Source organism: Euprymna scolopes, chromosome 31, assembly GCF_053919585.1.
Source record: "Euprymna scolopes isolate OS-2025 chromosome 31, ASM5391958v1, whole genome shotgun sequence".
Taxonomy (NCBI): Eukaryota; Metazoa; Mollusca; class Cephalopoda; order Sepiida; family Sepiolidae; genus Euprymna; species Euprymna scolopes.
Genome location: NC_136512.1, coordinates 30,029,765 through 30,044,476, shown reverse-complemented (window position 1 = coordinate 30,044,476; position 14,712 = coordinate 30,029,765). Strand labels below are relative to the sequence as shown.

The 14,712-nt window shown below is 30.0% G+C and overlaps 1 protein-coding gene across 3 annotated transcripts in view; it reads right to left on the bottom strand.

The window, feature by feature from the left end:
- The window catches only part of LOC145255668 (RNA-binding protein Musashi homolog 2-like), a 709,158-nt gene that overhangs the window by 78,140 nt on the left and 616,306 nt on the right, over window positions 1-14,712 (bottom strand). For 2 of the 3 annotated variants that reach the window (XM_080114227.1, XM_080114228.1), the window contains one exon: window positions 11,143-11,358. The exons of the other annotated variant lie outside the window; for it this stretch is intronic. In XM_080114227.1, the coding sequence (XP_079970353.1) occupies window positions 11,143-11,358 (216 nt within the window). The remainder of the gene's footprint in view (window positions 1-11,142; window positions 11,359-14,712) is intronic. 3 annotated transcript variants of the gene reach the window in all.

Here is a 14,712-nt window from a genome sequence, read left to right as displayed (position 1 = left end):
AGGTAGCGGGGTCAGTTGGCAAGGGAAGGCCAAGCAAAACATGTGAAGAAATGAGATAAGGATGAATTTGAGATAAAGAGGGATGGATAAATACCTGGCCAGAGATAGGTTAGTTTGGAAATTCAGTTCTAAAAACCGTTCAATATGTGCAAATATGTCTAACATTTGGTGTTCCATGAAATCGAGAGTCCGTATGTCGGAGGGAGGGGTGGAGTACCAGTGCGATGAGTTTATCAGAGCACATTCGAGTAAAGTATGTGCAAAACAGGCACAGGGATGCGATATTGTACCGATAGAAAAAAGGATGGAGCTTGGCTGACAGCGCAGAACCTTCCGTCTATTTGACACACGATCTAGAGAACTCAACAGTGAAGGGGTGGGATTTTGCTACTTGTTGGGTTAGTATATATGTCGGCAGGAGGTACAAGTGCAATAAGTTCAGAGTACATTCCACTAAAGTACTTATTATAAAACAAGGCAGAGGGATGTGACATTGCGGCGATGAGAAAAAAGATTGGAGCTTGGCTGACAATGCAGAATCTAATAGATTTGATACTCTTTTATAGACCCTGTCAAAGAGTGAGAGACTAGTAGTAGATACACCAGCTCAGATGTGGCAACTATACTTTTTTTCTGGATTGCGGAGCCAGTTTTGCAACAACTGTTCCCATTCCCCTAAAGGGAATAGTTTGGGGATATGTGTACTCAAAATGAAAAAGCTGAATACTCCGAAAGCATTGTTAAACCCCAAATGATTTTATGCTAAGAGTTGTAATAGCTATTACAACTGCTGTGATTAACAAGCAGACGACTGCAATAAGTGTTATATATTGGGATCCTATGTCAGTAAGTAGAGATCATGTTAACTAGTATGAATTTTGGCAAGGGTTACATAGAGTATACGTCAGGGTAACCTAACAGCAAACAGAAATAGATGCAAGTTTGTGTAATTGGAACCAGGTTGGGGGGGGGGGGTCAAAGTTTAGCTCCTTAGACAAAATGTGCTAGAAATGCAGGTGCTAAAATATAAGAGAGGATGACGTCACACCTGTGAGAAGAGAAACTAAAGGATTTTTAAAAGTCAGTCTCAGCCGGAAAGCAGCACAGACAAGATGTGGTCGATAATGTAAAAATCTAAGTGAATGTTGCCTCAGGACTCCGCCCTTGTGTCGCCACGATTAAGACTACACGAGAAAAACAAGCAAATTAAGAAATAATTTACATGGTCTCTCCCCCAAAGAGTAAACTCTCTGAATAAAACCTTTGAAATCTGAACAAATCTCCATTGTGTTTCATTGCATGAGTAGATTCCTCTTAAGTTAAACAGACTAATAACCGAAAGGAGATCGATCATGGCCCACACATGGTTTAGCAATGATCAGAAGAATGGAAGACTAGCAACCGCGCATGTATGTAAAAAGACTTTGTTTCCTTGATCGTTCATAGATGAAAACGCAGCTACATAAATGCCGATTTGCTTCCTTTTGTTGAATGTTAAAATATTACATAAGAAAAAAAACAGAAAAAAAAAACAGAGACGTCACTATCTATTGAGCAACAGCTTATGACTTGTTTGCAAAACAAAGACTTCAACTCTGAACTACAAGATGCCAATCAGAGGTGTTTCGTTACAGCCTAGAATGATATAATTCATCCACTGGAACGCTACATAGCTATTAAAATTTCACTATCAAATATGAAAATTTTCTAAAACCTGCTATGAACATATTAATCTATATACTATTAAAAATGGTGTTTTTGGAGTTTGTTTCTTTATATGTAAATAAAAACATGATTGGATGAGCAAAACGAAGTAAGCAGAGTACACATTAATAAGGCAGTAGTCTTTACAATGCCAATGTTTCAGTTTAAATCTCACATAAGTCTATGGAATTTACTTTCAACTAGATACGTGTTTTAAAAATATAAAGAAATTAGCATAACATGAACATTTGTTTGAAGCTTTGTGATCTTTGTTTTGGTAAGACACAAAAAATAGACACAAGAAATACACACACACACACATATATATATATATATATATATATATATATATATATATATATATATAAAGCAGGCTCCTTCAGTCTTGTACAGACTATGGATACCCACAAAGGGTTGCTTGTGCATGAATTTTTTGTGGAAGGAGGAGTGTAATCTCCAACTACATCTTTCCTGAGATGACATTGTTAAATACCAGTGGCAAGTGAAGTACAGGACGACTGGAAACAAATGCCAAGATAAGCGGAGAGCACATAAAGTGCCTAAAATTCCCAAATGGTCACCCATCTGATACTAACCAGGCTCAATGTTGCTTAACTTTGGTGTGTCAACACGATTATGCCATGTATATATATATGCAATGAGTTTTTTCGCTGTACAAAAATCATAGTTACTCGCTTATGCAAATACTGAATTGCATAATTTTCATATGAAATTTCACTAATAATTTTCTTTCTTTCTAAATACAAAGTGTGGTAAAAGCGAGATAAACATGGTAATTGACGTACCTAGCTATTGTATAGACACTGCTACATGTTACATCTGACATCATATTTAAATGCTACATCTGACATCATATTTAAATGCTACATCTGACATCATATTTAAATGCTACATCTGACATCATATTTAAATGCTACATCTGACATCATATTTAAATGCTACATCTGACATCATATTTAAATGCTACATCTGACATCATATTTTTATGCTACAAATGACATCATATTTTTATGCTACAAATGACATCATATTTAAATGCTACAAATGACATCATATTTAAATGCTACATATGACATCATATTTAAATGCTACATCTGACATCATATTTAAATGCTACATCTGACATCATATTTAAATGCTACATCTGACATCATATTTAAATGCTACATCTGACATCATATTTAAATGCTACATCTGACATCATATTTAAATGCTACATCTGACATCATATTTAAATGCTACATCTGACATCATATTTAAATGCTACATCTGACATCATATTTTTATGCTACATCTGACATCATATTTTTATGCTACAAATGACATCATATTTAAATGCTACAAATGACATCATATTTAAATGCTACATCTGACATCATATTTAAATGCTACATCTGACATCATATTTAAATGCTACATCTGACATCATATTTAAATGCTACATCTGACATCATATTTAAATGCTACATCTGACATCATATTTAAATGCTACATCTGACATCATATTTAAATGCTACATCTGACATCATATTTAAATGCTACATCTGACATCATATTTAAATGCTACATCTGACATCATATTTAAATGCTACATCTGACATCATATTTAAATGCTACATCTGACATCATATTTTTATGCTACATCTGACATCATATTTTTATGCTACAAATGACATCATATTTAAATGCTACATCTGACATCATATTTAAATGCTACATCTGACATCATATTTAAATGCTACATCTGACATCATATTTAAATGCTACATCTGACATCATATTTAAATGCTACATCTGACATCATATTTAAATGCTACATCTGACATCATATTTAAATGCTACATCTGACATCATATTTAAATGCTACATCTGACATCATATTTAAATGCTACATCTGACATCATATTTAAATGCTACATCTGACATCATATTTAAATGCTACATCTGACATCATATTTAAATGCTACATCTGACATCATATTTAAATGCTACATCTGACATCATATTTAAATGCTACATCTGACATCATATTTAAATGCTACATCTGATATCATATTTAAATGCTACATCTGACATCATATTTAAATGCTACATATGACATCATATTTAAATGCTACATATGACATATTTAAATGCTACATCTGACATCATATTTAAATGCTACATATGACATCATATTTAAATGCTACATCTGACATCATATTTAAATGCTACATATGACATCATATTTAAATGCTACATCTGACATCATATTTAAATGCTACATCTGACATCATATTTAAATGCTACATATGACATCATATTTAAATGCTACATTTGATTTCTCCTTTATTTTCTAATATAAAAACCAACATGCCTGATGAGGGTCAAAGGCTACATCGAATGCAACGCTGCATAAATAACACTCAAGATGAGAACAATTGTCTGATCAAAACAATATTTACATTTGAGATATTTTAACTGTCACAACATATTTAACATGTTACATTTAATATCCTATTCCAAATACTACATCTGATATTAAATTAAACTGTAACAACATATTCAAATGTCGAATTTGATATCCTATTTAAAATGTTACACTTGTATATAAGTTATAACTTATTTAAATGTTACATATGATATCATAACTAAACTTTTACGTGCGATATAATAATAACTGTTACATTTTGTATATTTAAACAGTTACAGCAATTGCAAGTGTTATGTTTGATATCATATTTAAACTGTTACAGTATAGTATATTTATATTTTACATTTGATATCCTATTCTAAACGATGCATTTGATATCCTATTCTAAACGATGCATTTGATATCCTATTCTAAACGATGCATTTGATATCCTATTCTAAACGATGCATTTGATATCCTATTCTAAATGCTGCATTTGATATCCTATTCTAATGTCGCATTTGATATCATATGCTAAATATAACTATATTATATTAACTATATATGCTATTTTAAATGTAGCATTTAATATCCTACTTTAAATGTAGTATTTGATATTAAATTAAACTGTTATAATATATTTAAATGTTTGCTTTGATATCCTATTTTAAGCGTAGCATTTGATATCTTGTTAAATCTAGCATTTGATATCTTATTCTAAGTGCTGCATTTGATATCCTATTTTAAATGTCGCATTTGATATCCTATTTTAAATGTAGTATTTGATATTAAATTAAACTGTTATAATATTTTTAAATGTTCGCTTTGGTATCCTATTTAAGGCATAGCATTTGATATCCTATTTAAAGCATAGCATTTGATATCCTATTTGAAGCATAGCATTTGATATCCTATTTGAAGCATAGCATTTGATATCCTATTTTAAGCATAGCATTTGATATCCTATTTTAAGCATAGCATTTGATATCCTATTTTAAGCATAGCATTTGATATCCTATTTTAAGCATAGCATTTGATATCCTATTTTAAGCATAGCATTTGATATCCTATTTTAAGCATAGCATTTGATATCCTATTTTAAGCATAGCATTTGATATCCTATTTTAAGCATAGCATTTGATATCCTATTTTTAAATAATCCTTAAAATTAAAAAGTGTTTACAAAATGACTAACAAATAAATCTCATGGAAAATTTTTTAAAAAGAGAAAAATGAATAAACTAAAAAGTATATTCGCATTATTTGGGTTCTTCAGACCACTGTTCTCATCTTGAGTGTTATTTTCACAACGTTTCGGTCGATGTTATCTCAAACCTTCTTTAGGTGTATCTTGTCGAATTCTGGAATCTACATGTAACTCAAACGGAGCCCTTTATTTAATCTGCAAGGATCCGTGGTGCAAGGAATGAAGTACTTGGTAAAATTCACTTGCAGTAGTCTTATAGAGGTTGAAGGTTCGATCTTCAGTGCAGGCAACACTCAGAATACAATGGTTAATTACTTAGGACTTCTATCCAGTCATGGCTGACAGAACAAGAGCATGCTATCACCATGAATTAAATAAAAGGTTCTGTTCGAAATTTCGTGCAGATTCTTGAGTTCCACAGAAAGATTCCCAAGTTCGACAAGCTACACCTGAAGAAGGTCGGATGTTACATCGGCTGAAACGTTGTGAAAATAACACTCAAGATGAGAACAGTGGTCTGAAGAATACGAATGATCAATCCGCAAATGTAAAAAGCATATTATTCAGACTATCATTTTTTTTTTTTTTTTTTTATTAGAAACCATTTGAGATGAATAATTTGTGTATTTTATTTTTTTGATAAATACACAAATTACTCATCTCAAAGGATTCTAATAAAAAAAAAAAAAAATAATATATAGTATCATTTGATACGGATCCAAAATAGAAAACCATATAAGAATGAAAACTTGGGTTTATAAGATCCAAAAATCCAACCTTGATAGCCCTTCGGTGCTCGTGACACAATGGATAAAGGTGTTTAGTCTCTATGGTTCCAGGTAGTAGTTTCAATCCTACCCAAAGCAGGCCAGAGGATCAGTTGGCCAAAACGTGGTGAGACAACGACAACTATGGAAGGCAGTAATTACTGGGGACACAGTTACAAGACTCAGCATTCCTATCCCGTCATGGTTAATCACTTGAAGAAGGCCAGAGGATGAGTTGGCCAAAACAACAACTATGAAGATGGGGATAACAGTTCGAAAATAAATACTATTATCATGTTACTTGTTTTTTTGGGGGGGGGGGTCACACCATTTTGGGCGGTGTAACCTCCAACTTTCTTCGGCAGAAATGTTATGTAAATAGCTTACTAAGGCGAAGATAGTAATCTAAAAATAAAAATTCAATTTATCAATCAGCATCAAAAAAATATTAAGGATATTAACATAAACTAAATGTTTGGAGATTGAATCTGAAAAAAAAAAACCCATTAAAATCAATGTGAAACAAATATGGACTGGCTTTTGACAAATAATTCACAACAAATGAGGCAAGCAATACATGCAAACTATAATAATTATAATAATAAGAGACAATGGCCATGTGCAACGTTTGAATTATTTCAAGCTACAAAACTTATAAATATTAACAAAAAATTTTCAGAGTGTCTGAGCATACGCTTAAAGTGAATACAGGAGTGAGGACACTTTGGTGATCATCTCATTAGTAGGAGGTGTGATCCAGAATGGGCTTCACACTCGACGAACCTTAACCCCCTCCACTGCTCCCCATATATATATATATATATATATTTTTTTTTAATCTACAGGGTTATCTCAGAGATTGTGTATCAAAAGAATACGTAGATTATTCCTGACCGGAAAAGGACCATCGCAGTCAAAAATCCAGACAGTTCCAACAGCGGAATATTTCAGAGTTATTGACAATTTTGTCACATCGTATCCAGATGTGTTTATTATTGAATGGTAATAGAACTAGAACTGTTGAACATTCATTATTGAAACTTGGTGGGCAAGTCAAGCATAGACTGAAGTTTATTTCAACAAAATATGGATGGAGTACAGAAAAGGTTTTGAATTTTAGTAACGATTCCACGAGTAGGAGTATCTAACTTTTGTAGGGGGACCATCCAGTATTTTTCTAATGCAAAGTTATATATACTAAATACTGAGTGAAGAAGTTTGTATATGTTATATGCTCTGTAATTACATTGAGCTTCATAAATTAAGGATTGGTGTAGATAAAAGGTGACATATAATAGAAAACAAAAACGCCAAAAAACATTTCCACATTCATATATATATATATATATATATTATATATATAACACTACATCTAACCAAATTTGGAAAAAGATAAAAAAAAAAACAAAAAAAAAAGATTGTGCTGGGATCAATGTTTTGGTCCTGATGCTTGTCCTTAAGATCTTCACCCACAGAAGTCGTGAGAAATATTCTACAGATCCTCGGCCTCCAAAATCAACAGAGATTAGACCATTCCTGCAATGATCCAGGTCCCTATGGATTTTGCTGTGAGAAGTTAGTTCTGTGCAGTTCTAGGAGGTCCACCCTCTCAGTCTTTGCCTTCTCTTTTTGAGAAGGGGGTTAGTTTATAGCCAATCGATTGAGGTGCCCTCTCCGGGGAATGCTAACGGGGCTGCCCAAGTACTTTTTGCCATTCAAAGCGCCCCTCCTGGGGTGTGGGGGCGCTAATTTCTCAATCTCATTTTCTGACCTTGGTATTCAAGTTTTAGCAGTGGGGGAGAAAAGTAAACTACTCTCGCAGCTGTGAAACAACGCGCAACATCTGCCGTGGCTCATATTCTTCTAAAAAAAAAAAAAATGTCGATTGCATGCAGTACGGACTAACACGAATATACCATGCATTAACGGATCGAGTTTCATCGGCATTTGTCATGAGAAAGAATTCAAAAGTATTGAAACAGAAACAATTAAGAAAATGTCAACTGACCAAAAATTAGGAACCCTAATTCTAACTAGTAAATTTTAAATTTTGGTGGGGTTTCTTAGCTATTAGAACGAAATTCAAAAATTGAAATATTTAATTTCAGGTAAAACCACTTAATCGGCATGTCGCAGGTAATTAACATATCCAAAAATTATGCAAAACGATAAGATAAAAAATTAATTATTAATGAAAACAGTTTTTGGAGATAATTAGCGAAAACAGAGTTTTGCTAAATTTGCCTAGGATTTCAGAAAATTATTACCTCCCTTGTTACGAGTCAAACTCTCTAGTTTCTGTTTTTTTTAGCAAAACTTAATGTTCACTAATTGCCTTTAAAATTATTTTCATTTATAATTAATTTTCTACCTTATCGTTATTTTTGTAATTTTTGGACATGTTCGTTACTGCGACATAACAAGTAGATACCATTACTTGAAACTTAATATTTCGATTTTTAAATTTCGCTCTAATAACTAAGAAGCAATTTTTTGTTTTTTGCTTAAAGTTATAAAAATATCAAAATTAAAGGGAAATAACTTTTTTTTAAACGCTTTATATTTAAGACCGTATCTTTTTTATTTTGGTAAATTTTTTGCTTTCTTTCTGCCTTAACAATCACCTTTAAAATGTCGACTTTAAAGGTTTTCGAGTATGCTGAAAACGAATATTACATCTAAATTTGAGGCATGCAAATAGTTTTCTGAATATTAAGACATTTTTTTCAATGTGTATTACTTAATAAATGTCGATGGCGTTCTTAACCATTCTTAACATTGGTTAAGGAAGGAGGCTTCTTTTTTTTTTTTTTTTTTTTTTTTTTTACACATATGCATTACTACTTATCAGTTGGGAAAAAGCATGGCCTCCAGTAAAAACATAAGGAATTACATTGGATAATAAAGGTCTTAATATCCAGAAAACTACTTGTCTGACACAAATTTAAAAGATGATATTTGTTTTCAACATACCTGAAAACTTATAAAAGTTTTCAAATTAACAATGTATGCTGAGGTGGAAATAAAGTTTTTAAAAAAGTACCTTTTTGTTATTTAATTTTTTCTTAATTAAAAAAAAATACTTTTATTTTGGAACCTCCGCCCCCCCCCCCCCAAGACATTAAAATACATATATGAACAACGCTCTAATATGTTGAAGTAAAATGTATAAAGTTAAGTGACCGACTATAGTCAAGTGCATGTGTAGGAGAGCGCGCTACTCCATTCCCAAGATTACTCCACTTGCCCTTGATTTTTCCCTGATAATGCTGAGTGTTTTATCAAGAGGGCATGAAATAACATACTTTAAGACTTTTTTTTATAACTTGACCAAGAATTGAACCCCTGTCCACCATCCCTTTAGTGAAAAGTGATGCCAAATGGACAAGTTATGTATAAAAGAAGGAATAAATGTTTATTTAAAAAAAAATTTGCCATTGTTTTTTTTTGTTTTTTTGTTCTTCATCGAGACTTAGACATTGCAGGCATTGTCACAAAAAATACAACTTGGATCACTTAGAGTATAAAATTAATAGTTACGTAGGTTAGTATAAATCAAACTTAAAACAACCTCGGACAAAGCCGTGTAGGGACAGCTAGTATATATATATCTCCAAGCATGTTTGGCTGAAAACTATAAGAGTATTTTTCAGCATCTTATTTTATTAAGAATTATTATTATTGCTTTCTCGACTAGTAGGGGGTAGTTGGAGTAATAGTTATTTAAGGGTGTAATTTGTCTATTAACATCAGGAAGTGTAGTGTTATTATTAGTGTTGGTGTTATGTTATGTTTATTGCTGTTGTTGATATTAGTGCTAGTGTTGGCATTGGTGTTATTATTGATGTGGATGTTCTTCATGTTAGTGTTGGTATTAATTTGGAATTTTATTTGCTTAATTTCTTGTTTTCTTGTGAAAAGAAAAATCAACTTCTCACTAACAGTTGTTTACAAATCAGTTCTAAAGGCAAACTATGACAACTTTTGTATATGTAACATCTTAAAATGCACTTTTTTGGTCTATGAAGATTAAATTTGAACTAGAATTTTCAACATAAAATATTGATGTACAAAGTGACTCCCCTCCCGACTCCCAAACATTCCATCCATGAAATCATTAATAAAACTCACAATCTTCTCCACAATCCAACCTTATTTAGTACGAATAAACTTTGCTGTGCACCAAGATCCAGTCAGAAATGTCCAACAGTCTTTGTTTTATAATGATAAGCACATCTAGATACTATGTGCGAACTTGTCAAATAGCTTTGAAATATACCTCCCTTGGCACTGCTCTGATTTAGGTCACGATGGCCCTCTTCAGTTCAAAAATTGTTCTGATGAAGCAATCACTATAGTGCCCCCCATATATCACTGAACAGTAATAAAATAATGATTATTCATGACTAAAACTTGGTGGACAGGTCAGGCATAGATTAAAGTTTATTTGTGCAAAATATGGATCACAGATTTTATTAACGATTCTATGGGTTACATTCTTGGGCGGTAACTCCAATAACCATTTTTGGTAAAAGAAATTTTTTTTTAAATGCTTATTCAATTAAATTTGGAATTAATAACTTTATATTCTAACCGTTTCCGTTTATCAAATGTAATTAGATGTTTGCTATTTACTTATAAACCAATTTTAGTTTGGAATAATTTCCTTCCTGAATAATACTTTAATTCTTTCTGGAAGAAATGACAATTTTAAACCGATGAAACTCTCAGAGACACAAAAAAAAAAAAAAAAAAAAAAAAAAATTTCTTTTAAAGTGAATTGGCAAGCTCAGAAAGATAAAAATTATCCATAAAAAAAAAAAAAAAAAAATGTTTTTTAGACCCAACTAAAAAAAATTTTTTTCAGAACTTTTCAATAAATTGAAGACTCAATAACGAAAAATCTTACAAATTAAATAAAAAAGTAAATATTCAAAAAATGTGCTAAAAGAAATTAAAAAATAAAGCAAAATGATAACTCGTAGTAGTAGTAGTAGTAATAGCATAGTAGCAGTACTAATAGTAGTGATAAAAGCGTAACAATATTATACCTGTAGTGCGTTGGGTGAAATCCCGGTGCAGAGGTGAACTACTAACGGGCAGTTGTGATGGTTCAGTTCTTTGTACGCCAGCAGTCACATGACTGGTCACATGACTGCCTGGTGCTGCACCGAAAATCTCCGTAGCAGCGTAGAAAGCAGGGGAAGCATGGGGTGGTCGCTCACTCGGCGGGGCAGGGGCAGGCATGTACCCAAAACTAGGGAAGCCTAATAATATAGTAAGTAGTGAAAGAAAAGGGGTACTTTCAGTGAATTTTATATATATATAGATGATAAATATATAAGTTTTTAATAAATTAATTGACAACTTCATTAAAAAATCCATTTAAAAACGTCCATTAATTCACAGTTTTCATTAAAAATCCATTAATTTTTGTTAAAAATCCACTAAAAATTTATTTGCTCCTTTAAAAATTAACACTTTTATGAACAGATTTGAAATAAAATGTTTTCAAATTCAATCTGGTTTAAAATTTACTAAAAATTTTTTTCATTCTTGAAAGAATTAAAAAAAAAAATATCATTTGGATTTATATTCCATCAAGAAGAAAACGAAATAGAATAGTTTAAAAGCTTAATCATTATAAAATAATTTACTTATATAACTATCTTAATTGTTAATGAGATGCCAATAGGAGATTATCTTACCAATACTAAAAAGGATGAAGAAACTCGAAAAGTATTAACAAAAATTCTTATCGCAAGATTAGTTTTAATTAGAAGATATCAAACGTATTTATTTGAATTATTATAATAGTTTAAAAACTTAATTATTATAAATTATTTTATTATTTAACTATCTTAATTGTGAATAAAATGCCGATATAAGACTATCCTACCAATACAAAAAAAATGAAGAAACTAGAAATATTTGCAACAAAAATTCCTATCGCAAGATGAATTTTAAATAAAAAACAAAATATTAAATATATTATTTGTATTATTCGGACTACTATCCTCATCTTGAACATAATTCTCTCAAAACTTCGAATGATGCAACTTTCGACCTTCCTCAGGTGTATCTTTTTCGAACACAGGATTCTATAAGGAATTTCAAACTTTATTTATACTCAGGGTAGATTAATCTCGTTCTGTCTGCCATAAGAAAGTTGTTAAGTAATTTTTATTTTATTCTTAGTATCGCCTCAAGTAAGGATTGAATCTCTAACCTCCACGAGACTATCGCTGAAAACAGTCTTACTCAACGCCTTTATTTATTGTATCACAAATCCACGTAGACAATTTCAGTACAAATTCTGAGAGATGTAAGTTCCAGTAAGTTCCATTATAGTTCGAAGAAAATGTACCTAAAGATTGGTGAAAATTATGCCTAAGATGAATAATTCAAATTTATCAATCCTCATCTCAAAAATATCCCTATTAAATATACAAGGAAAATTGAGCTTAGGTTAACGCTAGGATTTTATGTTAAATTTAGCTAAGATTTTTTTTTTTTTTTTTGGAAATATCAAAAAAAATTCTTTATCATGAAAAATATTTAACTAAGACTAACCTAAAGAATAAAATTTTAGAAAGAAAATAAAAAAAATAATTTTTTTCTATCAGTAATGAAAAAATTATCAGATTAATTAGAAATTAAATAAAAATATCTTTGTAGGATTAAAAAAAATATTAAAATAAATTTTTAAAAATTAAAACTGTGGAGGTTATATTCTAATAGATTTTTAAAAAGAAAAGAAAATAGTATTTCTTTAAGTAACGCTCTCAGATTAATATTGATTAAGAATGTTTTTGTATGATTAAATAAAAAATGAAAAAATCCGTAGGATAAATTTAAAAAATTAGACTTCTGGGATTATTTAAATAAACTAATTTAATAAATTAATAGAATTAAAAAAAAAAAAAAAGGTAAAAACTTTCTTTTAGTAAGGAAAATGTTTCGGATTAGAAATTGAATAAAAATATGTTTGTAAAATTTAAGATAAATGAAAAAAGAACATTAGAATAATTTAAAAAAAATTAACTTTTGAGATAACTTAAATAAAACTAATTTACATAAGACTTATTTAAATAATAGAATTTACAAAAGAAAAACCTATTCTTTGGGTAACTAAACGTTTTTGAATGAATTAAAAATTGAATAAAGTATTTTTGTATGAAAAAAAAAAGAAACAAATTTTTTTTTTAAATTAAAACTAAACAATATAATAAAAAACGATTAAAAATTATTTTTGCGTTTGTAAAATGAAATTCTTTCGAATAAATTTAAAAAAAAAAAATGAATAAAAATTATTTGTATAATTATATAAAAAATTCTTTAAATTTTAGAATATTAAATTATATAGACAAACATATGACTTTTTCTTAAAGTAAAGTAAGGCATCTCTTGAGCAAATATCTCCTCATGGACAACAAAAAAATAAATAAAAATAAATAAAAATAAAGGGAAAAGAAATTCCTGGCCTACAAATTTTGGCTTCCCTGGTTTGAGCCTTTTTTTCTGATCTCCTTGCACACGGTACAGTAGAGTGGTCTACGTTTCTACAGTGTGTGAACTGTACTACAAGTGAGAGACTAACATTAAATCTGTCAATATTCCAAGTACAAAAATAAATAATAATAATAATGAAAATAAGCAACTACACTGGAAGGGGTAAGGGGATAGGGGTGGGAAGAGATAGGGATGCGTGTAAGAGGTTAAAAAATAAGTGCTTCAATTCTGTGTGGTTGGTGGGGGGGAAAAAAAAGGCCAATCTGTTTTTTTTTTGTTTTTTTTAAGAATCAAAAATGCTAAAAAATCCAGCTCTTTAAAACAAACATAAGGGACAACAAAAATAAAATGGCTAAAAATAAAACCTTAAAATATATCTAAACAATGACTATTAGATAATTTTGTATGTATAAAATTAAAAAAAAAAAAAAAAAAAAAGTGGTTTCGATTATTTCCTACCCTGTGTAAACCTTTTTTTGTAAAAGAGGGTTAAAAAAAAAAAAAAGTTAAAACTAATGAATGTGAAATAATTAGAATCTAAAAAAAAAAAAAAAAAAAAAAAAGTTAAAACTAATGAATGTGAAATAATTAGAATCTAAAAAAAAAAAAAAAAAAAAAAAAAAAGTTAAAACTAATGAATGTGAAATAATTAGAATCTAAAAAAAAAAAAAAAAAAAAAAAAAAAGTTAAAACTAATGAATGTGAAATAATTAGAATCTAAAAAAAAAAAAAAAAAAAAAAAAAAAGTTAAAACTAATGAATGTGAAATAATTAGAATCTAAAAAAAAAAAAAATAATAAGTATATGTATGTAATAATTAGTCAGCCGTTGCTATATTTATTTGAGACAAAAAGTATATTTAAAATATCGATAAATTGATCTCTAATAAAATACTCATCGCGGGTTGAGCTGGGGTCCTTCCTAGGGCATGTTGAATTAACAAGTAGTCTCCAGTTGCAATTAAATCTCAGTCAGGGGATTTACTGCCTTTAGGTTGTGGTACTAAGCAGGTTTAATTTTGTTTAACTTTGGTGATCAGCGTCTGAACATAATTATGTTTATATATATATATATATATATATATATATATATATATATATATTATATAT